General features: G+C 60.6%; 1 protein-coding gene across 2 annotated transcripts; it reads right to left on the bottom strand.

The window, feature by feature from the left end:
* Window positions 1-185: 185 nt before the first annotated feature.
* On the bottom strand, window positions 186-9,787 carry WDR81 (WD repeat domain 81). 2 transcript variants are annotated; one of them, XM_026449643.1, is made up of 7 exons: window positions 5,864-9,787; window positions 4,025-4,132; window positions 3,564-3,754; window positions 3,251-3,441; window positions 2,357-2,522; window positions 1,920-2,085; window positions 186-1,231 (listed from the first exon to the last, which is right to left on the bottom strand). In XM_026449643.1, exons 1-7 carry the CDS (start codon window positions 9,519-9,521, stop codon window positions 456-458), a joined length of 5,256 nt encoding a protein of 1,751 aa, XP_026305428.1. In that variant the 5' UTR covers window positions 9,522-9,787; the 3' UTR covers window positions 186-455. The 2 variants fall into 2 exon arrangements, with proteins under 2 accessions (XP_026305428.1, XP_026305429.1); XM_026449644.1 differs by having other exon boundaries at window positions 547-1,231; window positions 1,975-2,085.
* Between the last annotated feature and the right edge of the window lie 1,880 nt (window positions 9,788-11,667).

The following is an 11,667-nucleotide window of genomic DNA, read 5'->3' as shown; positions in this document are numbered from 1 at the left end:
ACAGAGTCATGCTCTGTCGCACAGGCTGGAGTGCAGTGGTGTGATCTCGGCTCACTGCAACCTCTGCCCAGCAATTCTCCTGCCTCAGCCTCCTGTGTAGTTGGGACTACAGGTGCCCACCACCATGCTCGGCCAATTTTTGTATTTTTAATGGAGACAGGGTTTCACCATATTGACCAGGATGGTCTAGAATTCCTGACCTCCTCATGATCTGCCCACCTCGGCCTCCCAAAGTGCTGGGATTACAGGCCTGCGCCACCGCACCCAAACACACGTTATCTTCTTAGCCCGTTTTTCTGATTCTGTTTATGGATGGGAAAACAGATGCTTCCAGCAGCAGGAACTTGCTCAAGGTAAGTGAGCTGGTGGGGCCAGTTCAGACTTAAGTCTAACAGGTTGGAAACCCTAACTGCTCTTGTCGGTGGCCTCGCTGGGTCTCCCCAAACTCCGCAGCATTACAGCCCCACCCTCGGGCCCCCTTCCCAGAGGCCTGGCGGGCACAGGAGCAGGAACAGAACAGGCCTCACCTGGGCCCGCTCACCTGTGAAGGGGTCCCAGACGTGCACAGCCCCGTCACAGCTCACCACGTGCTGGGGGGCCTCCAGCTGGCCCACGAAGAAGACGCTTTTGCGGTGCTGGGTGTAGATGAGACGTGGGGCCGTCTCGCTGGTCCCGTCGCCGTAGTTGTACAGAGGCCAGAGGCGCACGGTGCGATCCTTGCTGCCGCTCAGGAAGAAGTCCTCGCTGCTCAGGGGTGCCACACACTTGACGGCCCCCGAGTGGCCCGGGAAGCTCTGCAGGCGGATCTGGTGGAAGTGAAAGTGGGCGTCCTGCTGGCTCACGCCGATCTCGTACTGCCAGTACGCCAGCCAGTTTCCGCTCAGCCCGTGGGCGCTCCGCGGCAGCTCCTGCTTCAGGGCGTTGTCCTCGCTCCCGCTGCCCAGGCCCCCGCCACCCACCCCCGTGATGGGGCCCAGCAGTCCGGGGTTCTCAGGCTGAGAGTCATTAGGGATCTGAATGCGATTCCCCACCAGGACGCTCCCAAAGGTCCCTGAGTGGCCGTCATCCTGAGGGCAGCCCCCACCCTGGGGGTCCCACTCGGGGCCGGTGCTGGGCACGGTGGGCTCCATGCTGGCAGGGTTGCGACTGCTCGGGCTGACGCTCTCCAAGTACAGCCCCGCCAGCTCCCCAACCAGCTTGTGGTTGGGGATGATTTTCCGGATGATGTCACCTGGATGGGAGTGGGAGAGGTCCTGAGACAGGGAAGATGGCAGGCGGCTGCTATCACCCATCCAAGGACTCGGGAGCCACAGAAGACAGGACAGGAACTGGCTCTGCAACTCTGGGCAAGTAACTCTGTCTCTGAGCCTCAGTTTCCTCCCCGGTGAAATGTGCATTCATTCCGTTGTGATGTACACATGAGCGTCTTCTATATATGCTGTGCCATGCTGGGCACTAGGAATAGAATATGGAACGAGACAGGTGGTGCCCTGGCCTCCCAAAGCTTAGATTTCAGTGGCGGGACGATAACACGTGTTATCTGTCTGTCTGTCCTCTGCAGGGAGATGACACGCTGAAACGATTAGCACAGCACCATGCAGGGTCCAGAGGAGAAGCTTCGTAAACAGGAGACTACTCCTTCCCTCTCAGCTCCTGCAGACAGCCAGTCCACCGCCCTGACTCTCCTGCCTTCCCCAGGGATGCTACAGGCCAGCTCCTGGGCCTCTCTTGCTGGCTACTGCTCCGTCCCTGTTTGTATGTCACCTTGGACGTAGGGGTCTGAGGCCGAATCCCTTTGCTCTCACCCAAAAAAACTGCTTAGAACCCACTGCTGACTCTGGGGCAAGGGAAGAGAATGGGGCCTCCCAAGGGAGGAGACGGCCACGAAGGCTGTGAAAGGGAACGTGACGGGGCAGTACCCAACAGGCAGGAGAAGGGCACGTAGATTGTGTACGCCATCTCCAGGGTGAACACCTTCTGCAGCTCGTCCAGCAGGGCAGGGTCCACGGGCCGCTGCTGCCCATCAGAGAAGACCACCTGTGGCAGCTGGCCCTCACCACGGCCCGCGGGGTCCAGCTTCAGATCCTGTGAGCAAGACGCCCAGGAGGTCAGCCGGGTCCACCGCCCCCACCCCAGCCTGCCCTGGCCCTCACCGAGGCCCTCGGGGTCTAGCTTCAGATCCTGTGAGCAAGACGCCCAGGGGGTCAGCCGGGTCCACCGCCCCCACCCCAGCCTGCCCTGGCCCTCACCGAGGCCCTCAGGGTCCAGCTTCAGATCCTGTAAGCGAGACGCCCAGGAGGTCAGCCGGGTCCACAGCCCCCGCCCTGGCCTGCCCTGGCCCCACAGATCTGCCCACCTGTTGCCGAAGCTCATGCAGCTGAGAGAAGACCTGGAAGAAGGTGGCCACAGGCTCGCTCAGGTGCTGCTGGACCATCTCCTGTCCGATGCGCAGGCAGATGAGGGCGATGAGGCTGATGGTTTTCACACACAGGATAGTCCGGGCCTGGGCCCCACTTGGGAACCTGGAAACAGAGCTCATGAGCTCCAGTCCCGGGTTCTGTAGGACTTGACCAGAATCTATCAAAAGCTTTATTTATTTTTATTGAGACGGAGTCTTGCTTTGTCACCCAGGCTGGAGTGCAGTGGTAAGACCTTGGCTCACTGCAACATCTGCCTCCTGGGTTCAAGCGATTATCTTGCCTCAGTCTCTCGAGTAGCTGGGACTACAGGCATGAGCCACCATATCTGGCTAATTTTTTTTGTATATTTAGTAGAGATGGGGTTTTGCTATATTGGCCAGGCGGGTCTCGAACTCCTGACCTCGTGATCCACCCGCCTCGGCCTCCCAAAGTGCTGGGATTACAGGCGTGAGACACCATGCCCAGCCTTTATATATACTTTTAGAGACGAGGTCTCATTTTGTTGCCCAGGCTGGTCTTGAACTCCTGGGCTCAAGCAATCTTCCCGTGTCGGCCTCTCAAAGCACTGGGATTACAGGCATAGCCACCACGCCCAGCCATATCAAAAGCTTTAAATGAAAGGAGCTCCAAGACCAACTGGTTCAAACCAGATGAGGAAACTGAGGCACAGGAAAAGGGTGTGGCTGGCTCAGGGTCAAAGAGCGGGGATAAAAACCAGGACTCTTGACACCCAGCCCAGCGTGACGTCCTCTCCCCTGAGCTTCCCAGCCCCTCCTGAGCAGCCCCTCCCCTGGGCCCGTCCCCCTACATCGTCTAGGGCGGAGGCCTACCCCGTGACGAGGGAGGTGAGGAAGCTGAGCACGGGCAGCAGGACCTCATGGCTGATCCGGGGCAGGATGTCCATGAGCGTGGTGTCTGAGAGGTACACGATGATCTTCTGAGTCAGTGTCACTGCGGCCAGCAGCCCCGCCTCCTTACGGCTGTTCAGTCGGCTGGGGCCTGAGGCACTCCCTGGGGCCACCTAGAACCACCCAGCAGATGAGGGCCTGGCAGCCCCAGGGACCCCCTGGCACCCAGAGACCCCGGGCCGGCCCTCAGGTCCTCAGCCTTCCCAGCCCCGGGCCTGCCAAACCAGCGACTGACCAGGTAGCTGATGTAGGGCAGGTACTGGTAGGTGAGGACGGGCTCCCCATATAGGTGGGCGATGTGGAGGAGACAGCTGAGCACCGGCCCCGACACGATGTCACCCAGGACCGGCCTCTTCTGGTAGATGTTGCCGGCGCTCAGCGGAGGGCTCTCGCCACTGCTCACTGTGAACTGCTGCCGAGTGGGTCCTGCCAAGGAAGGGCCAGCAGTCCTGAGTCGCCAGTGGAGGGCCGGGGGGAGCCTGGCCCTGCAGGGCTGCACTGCCTGCTTGAGCTCACTCTAGCCTGGGGCCCAGCCCGGCCCTATCCAATTGCTGGCACTTACAAACCAGGACCCAGCACCTGGTCGGTGGGTGATTTGAGCTTGGGGTGGGAAGGATCCTCGCTGGAGAGGGCTTAAGCTAGGCAGAGGGCCTGGGAGAAACCCTCATCTCCAGCACCGACTACAGGCCTCCTTACCAACATAACAAGACGTCAGCAGGCGGAGCAGGTTCCGGGCCACGTGGCGAGAAGTCACTGTGGGGCCGAGCTTGGCAGACAGCCAGCGGACCATCTTGCAGGCTGTATCTGTGGGGTGGGAGCAGGCCCTGAGCTCCTCAGATAACATGAGTTCACCACCCCTCCCACCCCACGGCACCCCACTCAACCACCTCCGGCTGCAGCTCTGCCAAGAGCCCAGCCCAGGCCGGCTGTCCCACACCATCCCCCTCCACGTACAGCGGCAGAGGTGCCTAGGCCCTGGCCTGTGGGATTCTGGCTGCTCCAGGGTCCTCTCCACAGGCCCGACCTGCAGGAAGTTAGCCTGCCCGTGGGTCTTCTGAAGCTCCTTAATGAGGCCTGGCCCGGCCCTGGCCACCTCCCTTCTGGCCTCTCTTCCCTCCACTCCCTCAGTCTCCCCATAATGGCTGTGGCTGTTCCCTGCTTTTCTTTTTTTTTTTTTTTTTTTTGAGACAGAGTCTCGCTCTGTCGCCCAGGCTGGAGTGTAATGGCGCGATCTCAGCTCACTGCAATGCAACCTCTGCCTTCCACCGCCCTGACTCTCTTCCTTGAACCTCCAGGGTCAAGTGATTCTTCTGCTTCAGCCTCCCAAGTAGCTGGGATTATAGGTACCTGCCACCATGCTTGGCTAATTTTTTGTATTTTTGGTAGAGATGGGGTTTCACCATATTGGCCAGGATGGTCTCGATCTCCTGACATTTTGATCCACCCGCCTTGGCCTCCCAATGTGCTGGGATTACAGGTGTGAGCCACCGCGCCCAGCCCCCTGCTTCTCTTCTTTTTTTTTTGAGACGGAGTCTCGCTATCATCCAGGCTGGAGTGCAGTGGCCGGATCTCAGCTCACCGCAAGCTCCGCCTACCGGGTTCACGCCATTCTCCTGCCTCAGCCTCCCAAGTAGCTGGGACTACAGGCGCCCGCCACGTCACCTGGCTAGTTTTTTGTATTTTTTAGTAGAGACGGGGTTTCACCGTGTTAGCCAGGATGGTCTCGATCTCCTGACCTCGTGATCCACCCGTCTCGGCCTCCCAAAGTGCTGGGATTACAGGCTTGAGCCACCGCGCCCGGCCGTGCTTCTCTTCTTTAATGGAACATGATAGCCTCAGAGCCTCACACACTCTGTTCCCTTAGCCTTCAGATTTTCTTTTTGCCCATTTTTGCCTACCTCCTTCCTACTCCTACTTGAACCTCAGCTGTCTCTGCTTTTAAGGAAGCCTGCTCTGACCCTTGAAAACTAGATGTAAAAGCACCTTTTTTTTTTCTTTTTTGAGACAGAGTCTCGCTCTGTCGCCCAGGCTGCAGTGCAGTGGCACAGTCTCCGCTCACTGCAACCTCTGCCTCCCGGGTTCAAGCAATTCTCCTGCCTCAGTCTCCCTAGTAGCTGGGATTACAAGTGCCTGCCACCACGCCCGCCTAATTTTTGTATTTTTAGTAGAGACGGGGTTTCACCATGTTGGCCAGGTGGTCTCGGACTCCTGACCTCAGGTGATCTGCCTGCCTCGGCCTCCTGAAGTGCTGGGATTAGAGGCGTGAGCCACGGCACCCCCGAAAAGCTCCATATTCCACTCCCTCCCAGGAATGCAGCCATGTTCTTTATCGCACTAACATAATACACTTGCTTAAGACCGTCTACACTGCAGCATCTTGTCTGCTGGGTGTGAGTTCAATGAAGGCAAGCCCACATCTGTGTTGCAGGTGGCCCTGGCTCAATCCACTGCTTGGCACAGAGTAGGTGCTCTGCAAGTGTGCAGGGAGAAGCAGGAGGTGTTTTTGACCAACACGTCCCAGACCTGGGAGCTTACCAAGGAGGATCTTCTGTTCTTTGCCTTCTGACTGCTCAGACGGCGGCTCCTCCTCTTCTTCGCCATCTCCCCCACTGCCGCCGGCTACAACCGTCTCCATGGACAGCACCGTGTCAGACAGAGTGAGCTCAGATGCTCCGGTGACCTCCTCCTGCTCCCCCTCCTCCTCCTCTAGCACCAGGCAGCCGTCTTCCTCCTCCTCGTCCTCCTCGGACCCCTCGCTTTGCTTCAAGTCCTGGCTGCTGTCACCTGATCGAAGGCTGCTCTTGTCCACGGGGGCGCCCCCCTCGTCTAGAGCCCGCTCCTCACCCAGCGAGGTCTCACTGGTGCTGCTCTTGTCGCTCAGCCGGCCCAGGCTCACAGCCTCAGCCTCCTGGGGCTGGGGAGACTCAGTTACATAGAGCCCGGCCTGGAAGTCCTCTGTCTCAGGGAGGTCAGCCTGGTCGTGGAAGCTGACGCCAGACGTGTAGTCTGGGAGCCCCAGGCCCGAGGAGGCAGGAGGCTCCCCATCCATGGGAATCTCCTCCCCAAAAGCACAAGAGCCAGGCCCGGCCCCGGGCAGCCCGCTCTCCTCCTCCTCGGCAGCCCCTACCAGGTCCTTGCTCTCCTCCTGGGAAGCCTCCGCACCCGCCAGCACCTGCAGGACATGGGGCAGCAGGTGAGTGAGAAAGGCCTGCAGGCCCAGCCGCACCATCAGCTGGGCCACAAAGCAGTCCGTGTACAGGTAGAAGCGGCCGTGTAGCTGGCAGGGGCTCTCGTAGGCACCAATGAGAGGCTTCAGGAGGTACTTATTGGCATTTTTGGGGCCCAGTGCCTTGGCAACAGGTTCAAACAGATACCAGGCAGTGTACACAGCCGTGTGCTCCTCGGACATAAGTGACAGCACGAAGGGCAGCAGGATCTCCAGGCCCTCGGGGGTGATGTCCTTCAGCACCGCGCCCAGCTGCTGCCACAGGGCAAACACCAGCTCGCGCCCCTGGGCCTCGTCCTCCACGCGCCTTGCCTGGTACAGGAGGATGAATCTGTGCAGCGCCGGGAAGTAGGGCGGGAAGGGAACCACGGAGCTGAAGGAGCTGAGAAGCTGGCTTGGGCAGGGTGGGGGCAGGCCCTGGGAGACAGGCCTGTACTCAAACAGTTGGTCCAGCTTGCCCCTCTCTGCTCCCATGGGGATTTCCGGGCCACTCAGCTGTAGGAGTGTGTCCAGCACGGGCTGCAAAGACACAGGGACCTCCTTGGGGTGGCGTGTGCAGAGCCCCCGGACGGCCTCGAAGCGTACCCACAAAGGTGCATCGGGCTGCAGCGTCCGCACCCTGGTGGCAAACACCATCTCAGCCAACAGGACACCCAGCGCCTGCATGTCCCTGTGAAGCAGCCACTGCAGTGGCACAGCCGGCTGGACCCGGGGCTGCTCAGGCACCTCCAGTAGGCCCCCTAGGCCTTTGGCCAAGAAGTTGCCCGTCTTTTCCAGCTCCTCCAGGGCCTGCACGGGATTGAAGCCCTCGGGAAGAAGAATCCTCCCCTCCTCACCATCCCCAGGGTCTACCCCAGCAGCTTTATTCCTGCGGCTTGGACGGGAGGCTGAGAAAGACAGAAGGCCAGGGGACGCTTGACCGGAGAAGGAGCCCAGCTGGTCACCTGCTTTCCCGGCAAGGGAAATGGAATCCAGAGCTTCTGTGGCCTGTTCCAAGTCGTCTTCTCCTGCCACCGGCCTGTCTCTGGTCCAGCTAGCCTCGCAGGGAGTGGCCTCTAAAACTGGCCGGCCCACTTCATTTGGAAGCTGTCCCAGGTTTTCCGTGAAGTCCTCCCGGCCTGTGGTCTCCTGGATGGTCTGGACCAACAGCTTGGGGATGAGGGGAGGCTCAGGGGGAAGGGCAGGAGCCCCAGCCAGGCGCTGGGGGTGTGGCTGATCGAAGAGCTGCACCACCCCATAGCTGGCCAGGTGAGTGTGGGCGTCCACCAGGTGCAGACACACATTCTTCTCTTTGACTGCCTCCTTGCCCTGGAGTTTATAGCCAAACGTGAGGTCGATCCAGTGGTGCAGGTCCCGGGACACCTCGCGGCTCTCCAGCAGGGCTCGGTGCGCAGCCACGAACTCCTGGCTGGAGCTGCACCAGGCTGGCACGTCCAGGTCAGGCATGTCAGGGTGGATGGAGCGGAAGATAGAGGGATCGGTGTAGAACTCCGGGATACACTCATCGGGGGTCCAGTTCTGCATCCGCTCCATGCTGGCCGGGTACTCGTGGGGCTCCCACTGCGCGCGGACGTGTCCGCAGAGCACCGACCGAGGCGTGCGCCGAGCCTTGTACACGTAGTACGTGATGTCGGAGAGCACGTCTGAGATGTGGTGAGGCACGTGAGGGGGTTCCCCGCCGCCCGCCCCGCCTGCCACGAACGCCTGCCGCGTCATCTCGTACGTGAAGTCCAGTTGCTTATCTCCCTTGTTGAGGCGGAACTTGGACTTGCGCAGGTCTCGGAAGCGCCCGTGCGGCGTGGTGAAGTCCACCACCCAGGGCAGCACGGGGTGGTAGTTGGGGTCCCCCTGCCGCCGACCTGCCAACCGATTCAGCTGCATGAGGTAGTGGAAGTTGCTGATGCGGCCATGCACCCAATCTAGCACAAGGCCCCGAAGTTCCTCCTGGCCGGGTTGCCCAGGTTGCCCTCCCTGCTCCCCTTGAGACGCAATGCCCGCCTCATCCCTTGCCACAGGGGCCTCCTCATTCTCGTCCTCCTCGGGCCTCTCATAAGCACTCAGGTCCAGTCGCAGCTCGCTGCAAAGCTTCTCATCCACAGCGACGTGATGCAAAGACAGGGCCCCGCACGCCAGCCCCTGGCGGTGACAGGCATCCATAGCCCTCAGTACGCGGAAGAGAATGAACAGCACCTTGGCCTGGCTGTTGGTCAGCTTGGCAGGGCTGAAGGTGACCACGTCATGTAGGGAGAACTGCACGTAAGGGTGTACCACATACAGCATCTCCGGCGACTCCAGCAAGGCCTCAGCCCGTAGGAGACTAGGGCAAGCAGGGGTGCCCCGAGGGGGACAGGGGCCTTCTCTGGCATATGATGGGCATTGGGTAGTTTCGCCCACTGGCAGGAAGGAGCAACCATAGACCCTCTGCAGAGCCTGCCGTACGGAGTCCAAGGCAGGGACAGCTGAGGGGGCAGGGCTGTGACTATACGGCTGCCCGTAAGTGTGGTATGCATGGCGCCACAGGTTGCGATAATTCTGGGCGGCAACCTCCTGCATGAAGCGAGTGAGCGTCTCAGGGCCGCAGGACCCGTCCTCAAAGGGCAGGCCCCCGCCCAGGGGGTAGGACAGTCTCCGCTTCCGCAGCCCATGCACCTCCACGCGCGTCCAGCCGGCAGGCAGCCTCTGCACAGAGCGCTGCAGCAGAGTCCGGACTTCCGCTTCTCCCAGGCCCTCTGCGCGGGGACAGGGTCCCAGGGGCAGCCGGCGATCGCGGAGGCTGGCCAGCCAGCGCGCAGGCACTAGGGCCACCACGTGGGTGCCCCCCGGGGCCGGAGCCAGCTGCCTGGGATCGATGCTCAGGTCCCTCTCCACGCTCCGGAGCAGCTCCTGCATGTCTGGGCTTGGGGGCGGGTGCCAGCCCCCGGCCGGGGTGCTGAGAGCGCCTGCCCGCCCCTCGCTGCCCTGGGCCATCTCCTCCAGGCCGCCCGGGGGCAGCGAGGGGCTGAGCCCGGCCACGACCCTGCAGGCGACGGCTTCCGGGGTGCCAGGCCGGCGGGGCTGGGGTGGGCGCGGGGCAGGGGCAGGGGCTGGGGCGGAGGTGGCCGCGGGGAGCCGGCGGCGGAGAAGAGGCGGGCGGGGGGCGCGCTTACCCCTCCGCGGGTCCTGCGCTCCGGGCGCGGCGGGGCAGAGGCTGCCGGGCGCGAGCACCGGGCTCCACCGTGACGGGTCAGCTGACGCGGGTCACGTGATCGCCCCAGCACGGAAACAAGCGCACGTGGCTCCAGAGGCCTGGGCGGGACCCGGCTTCCTACCCGGCGGCCTCCGCGCCCTCCCTCCCGCTGCTCGGCTCTGGCTTGGTCCCGGCTCCGCTTCCTCGCGGGGCTGGAAAGGTCTCCAGCCAGCTCCAGCCGGCCCGGCGGAGGGCGATGCCGACCTCCCCACCCCTGCCTGCTCCCTCCAGCACGCACCAGCGCGGGTCCGGGAGGCTGTTCCCAGAGATGCCAGCCTCTATGAAAGTGCCGGCCACAGCCAGGGGCAGAACTGGGACTTTTTTTTTTTTTTTTGAGATGGAGTCTCCCTCTTCGCCCAGGCTGGACTGCAATGGCGCGATCTCGGCTCACCGCAACCTCCGCCTCCTGGGTTCAAGCGATTCTCCTGCCTCAGCCTCCCTAGTAGCTGGGACGACAGGCGCGCGCCACCACGCCCGGCTAATTTTTGTATTTTTTGGTAGAGACGGGGTTTCGCCATGTTGGCCAGGCTGATCTCGAACTCCTGGCCTCGTGATCCACCCGTCTGGGCCTCCCAAGGTGCTGGGATGACAGGCGTGAGCCACCGTGCCTGGCCAGAACTGGGACTTTTGACATCAAATCCCTTCGGCGCCTCCACGCCGCCTTCCATAGGAAGGAGCTTTTTAATTTGCCGAAGTACTTCAGCAGTCGCATTCCATTTGGCCCTCACAACACACTCTGTGAGGGAGGGAGGACAGTTATTACTGTTTATATTTTACAAGTGATAACGGAGAACCGCCTGGCGGAATGGAGACTTAGAAACTGGTGCCAGACTTCTTTCTGCCCCGGAGCACTCCCTCCTGACAGCCCTCTCACGCCTTTTAAAAACAAAACTGGCCAGGCCCAGTGGCTCCTGCCTGTAATCCCAGCACTTTGGGAGGCCGAGGTGGACAGATCGCCTGAGGTCAGGAGTTCGAGACCAGCCTGACCAACATGGAGAAACCCGTCTCTACTAAAAATACAAAATTTAGCCGGGTGTGGGGGTGGGCGTCTGTAATCCCAGATACTCAAGAGGCTGCGGCAGGAGAATCACTGGAACCGGAGAGGCGGAGGTTACAGTGAGCCAAGATCACACCATTGCATTCCAGCTGGGGCAACAAGAGCAAAACTCCGCTCAGAAAATAAATAAATAAACAAACAGGCCAGGTGCGGTGGCTCATGCCTGTAACCCCAGCACTTTGGGAGGCCGAGGCGGGCGGATCACAAGGTCAGGAGATTGAGACCATCCTGGCTAACAGGGTGAAACCCTATGTCTACTAAAAACACAAAAAATTAGCTGGGTGTGGTGGTGGGTGCCTGTAATTCCAGTTACTTGGAAGGCTGAGGCAGGAGAATGGCATGAACCCGGGAGGTAGAGCTTGCAGTGAGCCGAGATCGTGCCACTGCACTCCAGCCTGGGCGACAGAGCAAGACTCCGTCAATAAATAAATAAATAAATATAAATAAATAAATAAAATAAAAACAAAACCAAGCCCTGGGCCATCTGAGGGAGAGAAGTGGCCCAGGCCCAGAGGCCTGGTGTCTTGGGGAAGAAATGTTCCCCCAAGACTTCCTGTTGAAGATTGGCCTTTGCGGTACCACAGAGCCTGCCAGCTGTGGTCAGAGCCTTCCAGATGGCTGGGGGAAGGGTGCGGCACAGGATAGGGAATAGAAACCAGGCAGCTGGCGCCAAAACGACGTGATTCCTTCAAGGGGTCTTAGTTCTGACTCATCTGCAGGACAGACAGACCATTGTCTACAGTGAAAGCACTGGCCCTGTTTCTTTTGTCTCCCTCTTAGGAGAGAGTTTGCCTCTTTTTTTTTTTTTTTTTTTGAGACGGAGTCTGGCT

This window comes from Piliocolobus tephrosceles, chromosome 16 (assembly GCF_002776525.5).
Source record: "Piliocolobus tephrosceles isolate RC106 chromosome 16, ASM277652v3, whole genome shotgun sequence".
Lineage (NCBI taxonomy): Eukaryota > Metazoa > Chordata > Mammalia > Primates > Cercopithecidae > Piliocolobus > Piliocolobus tephrosceles.
Note: the sequence above shows the minus strand (reverse complement) of the source record. Positions and strands in the feature narration are given on the sequence as shown.

Bases quoted from the DNA above. Each gene is read 5' to 3' on its own strand.
- WDR81 (XM_026449643.1), bottom strand. From the start codon at position 9,521: ATGGCCCAGGGCAGCGAGGGGCGGGCAGGCGCTCTCAGCACCCCGGCC. The intron at 3,442-3,563 runs GTCAGTCGCTGG...GGGTGGTTCTAG, and splicing joins TGCCCTACATCAGCTACCTG to GTGGCCCCAGGGAGTGCCTC. The intron at 2,523-3,250 runs GTAGGCCTCCGC...CTCTGTTTCCAG, and splicing joins CTCACCTCCCTCGTCACGGG to GTTCCCAAGTGGGGCCCAGG.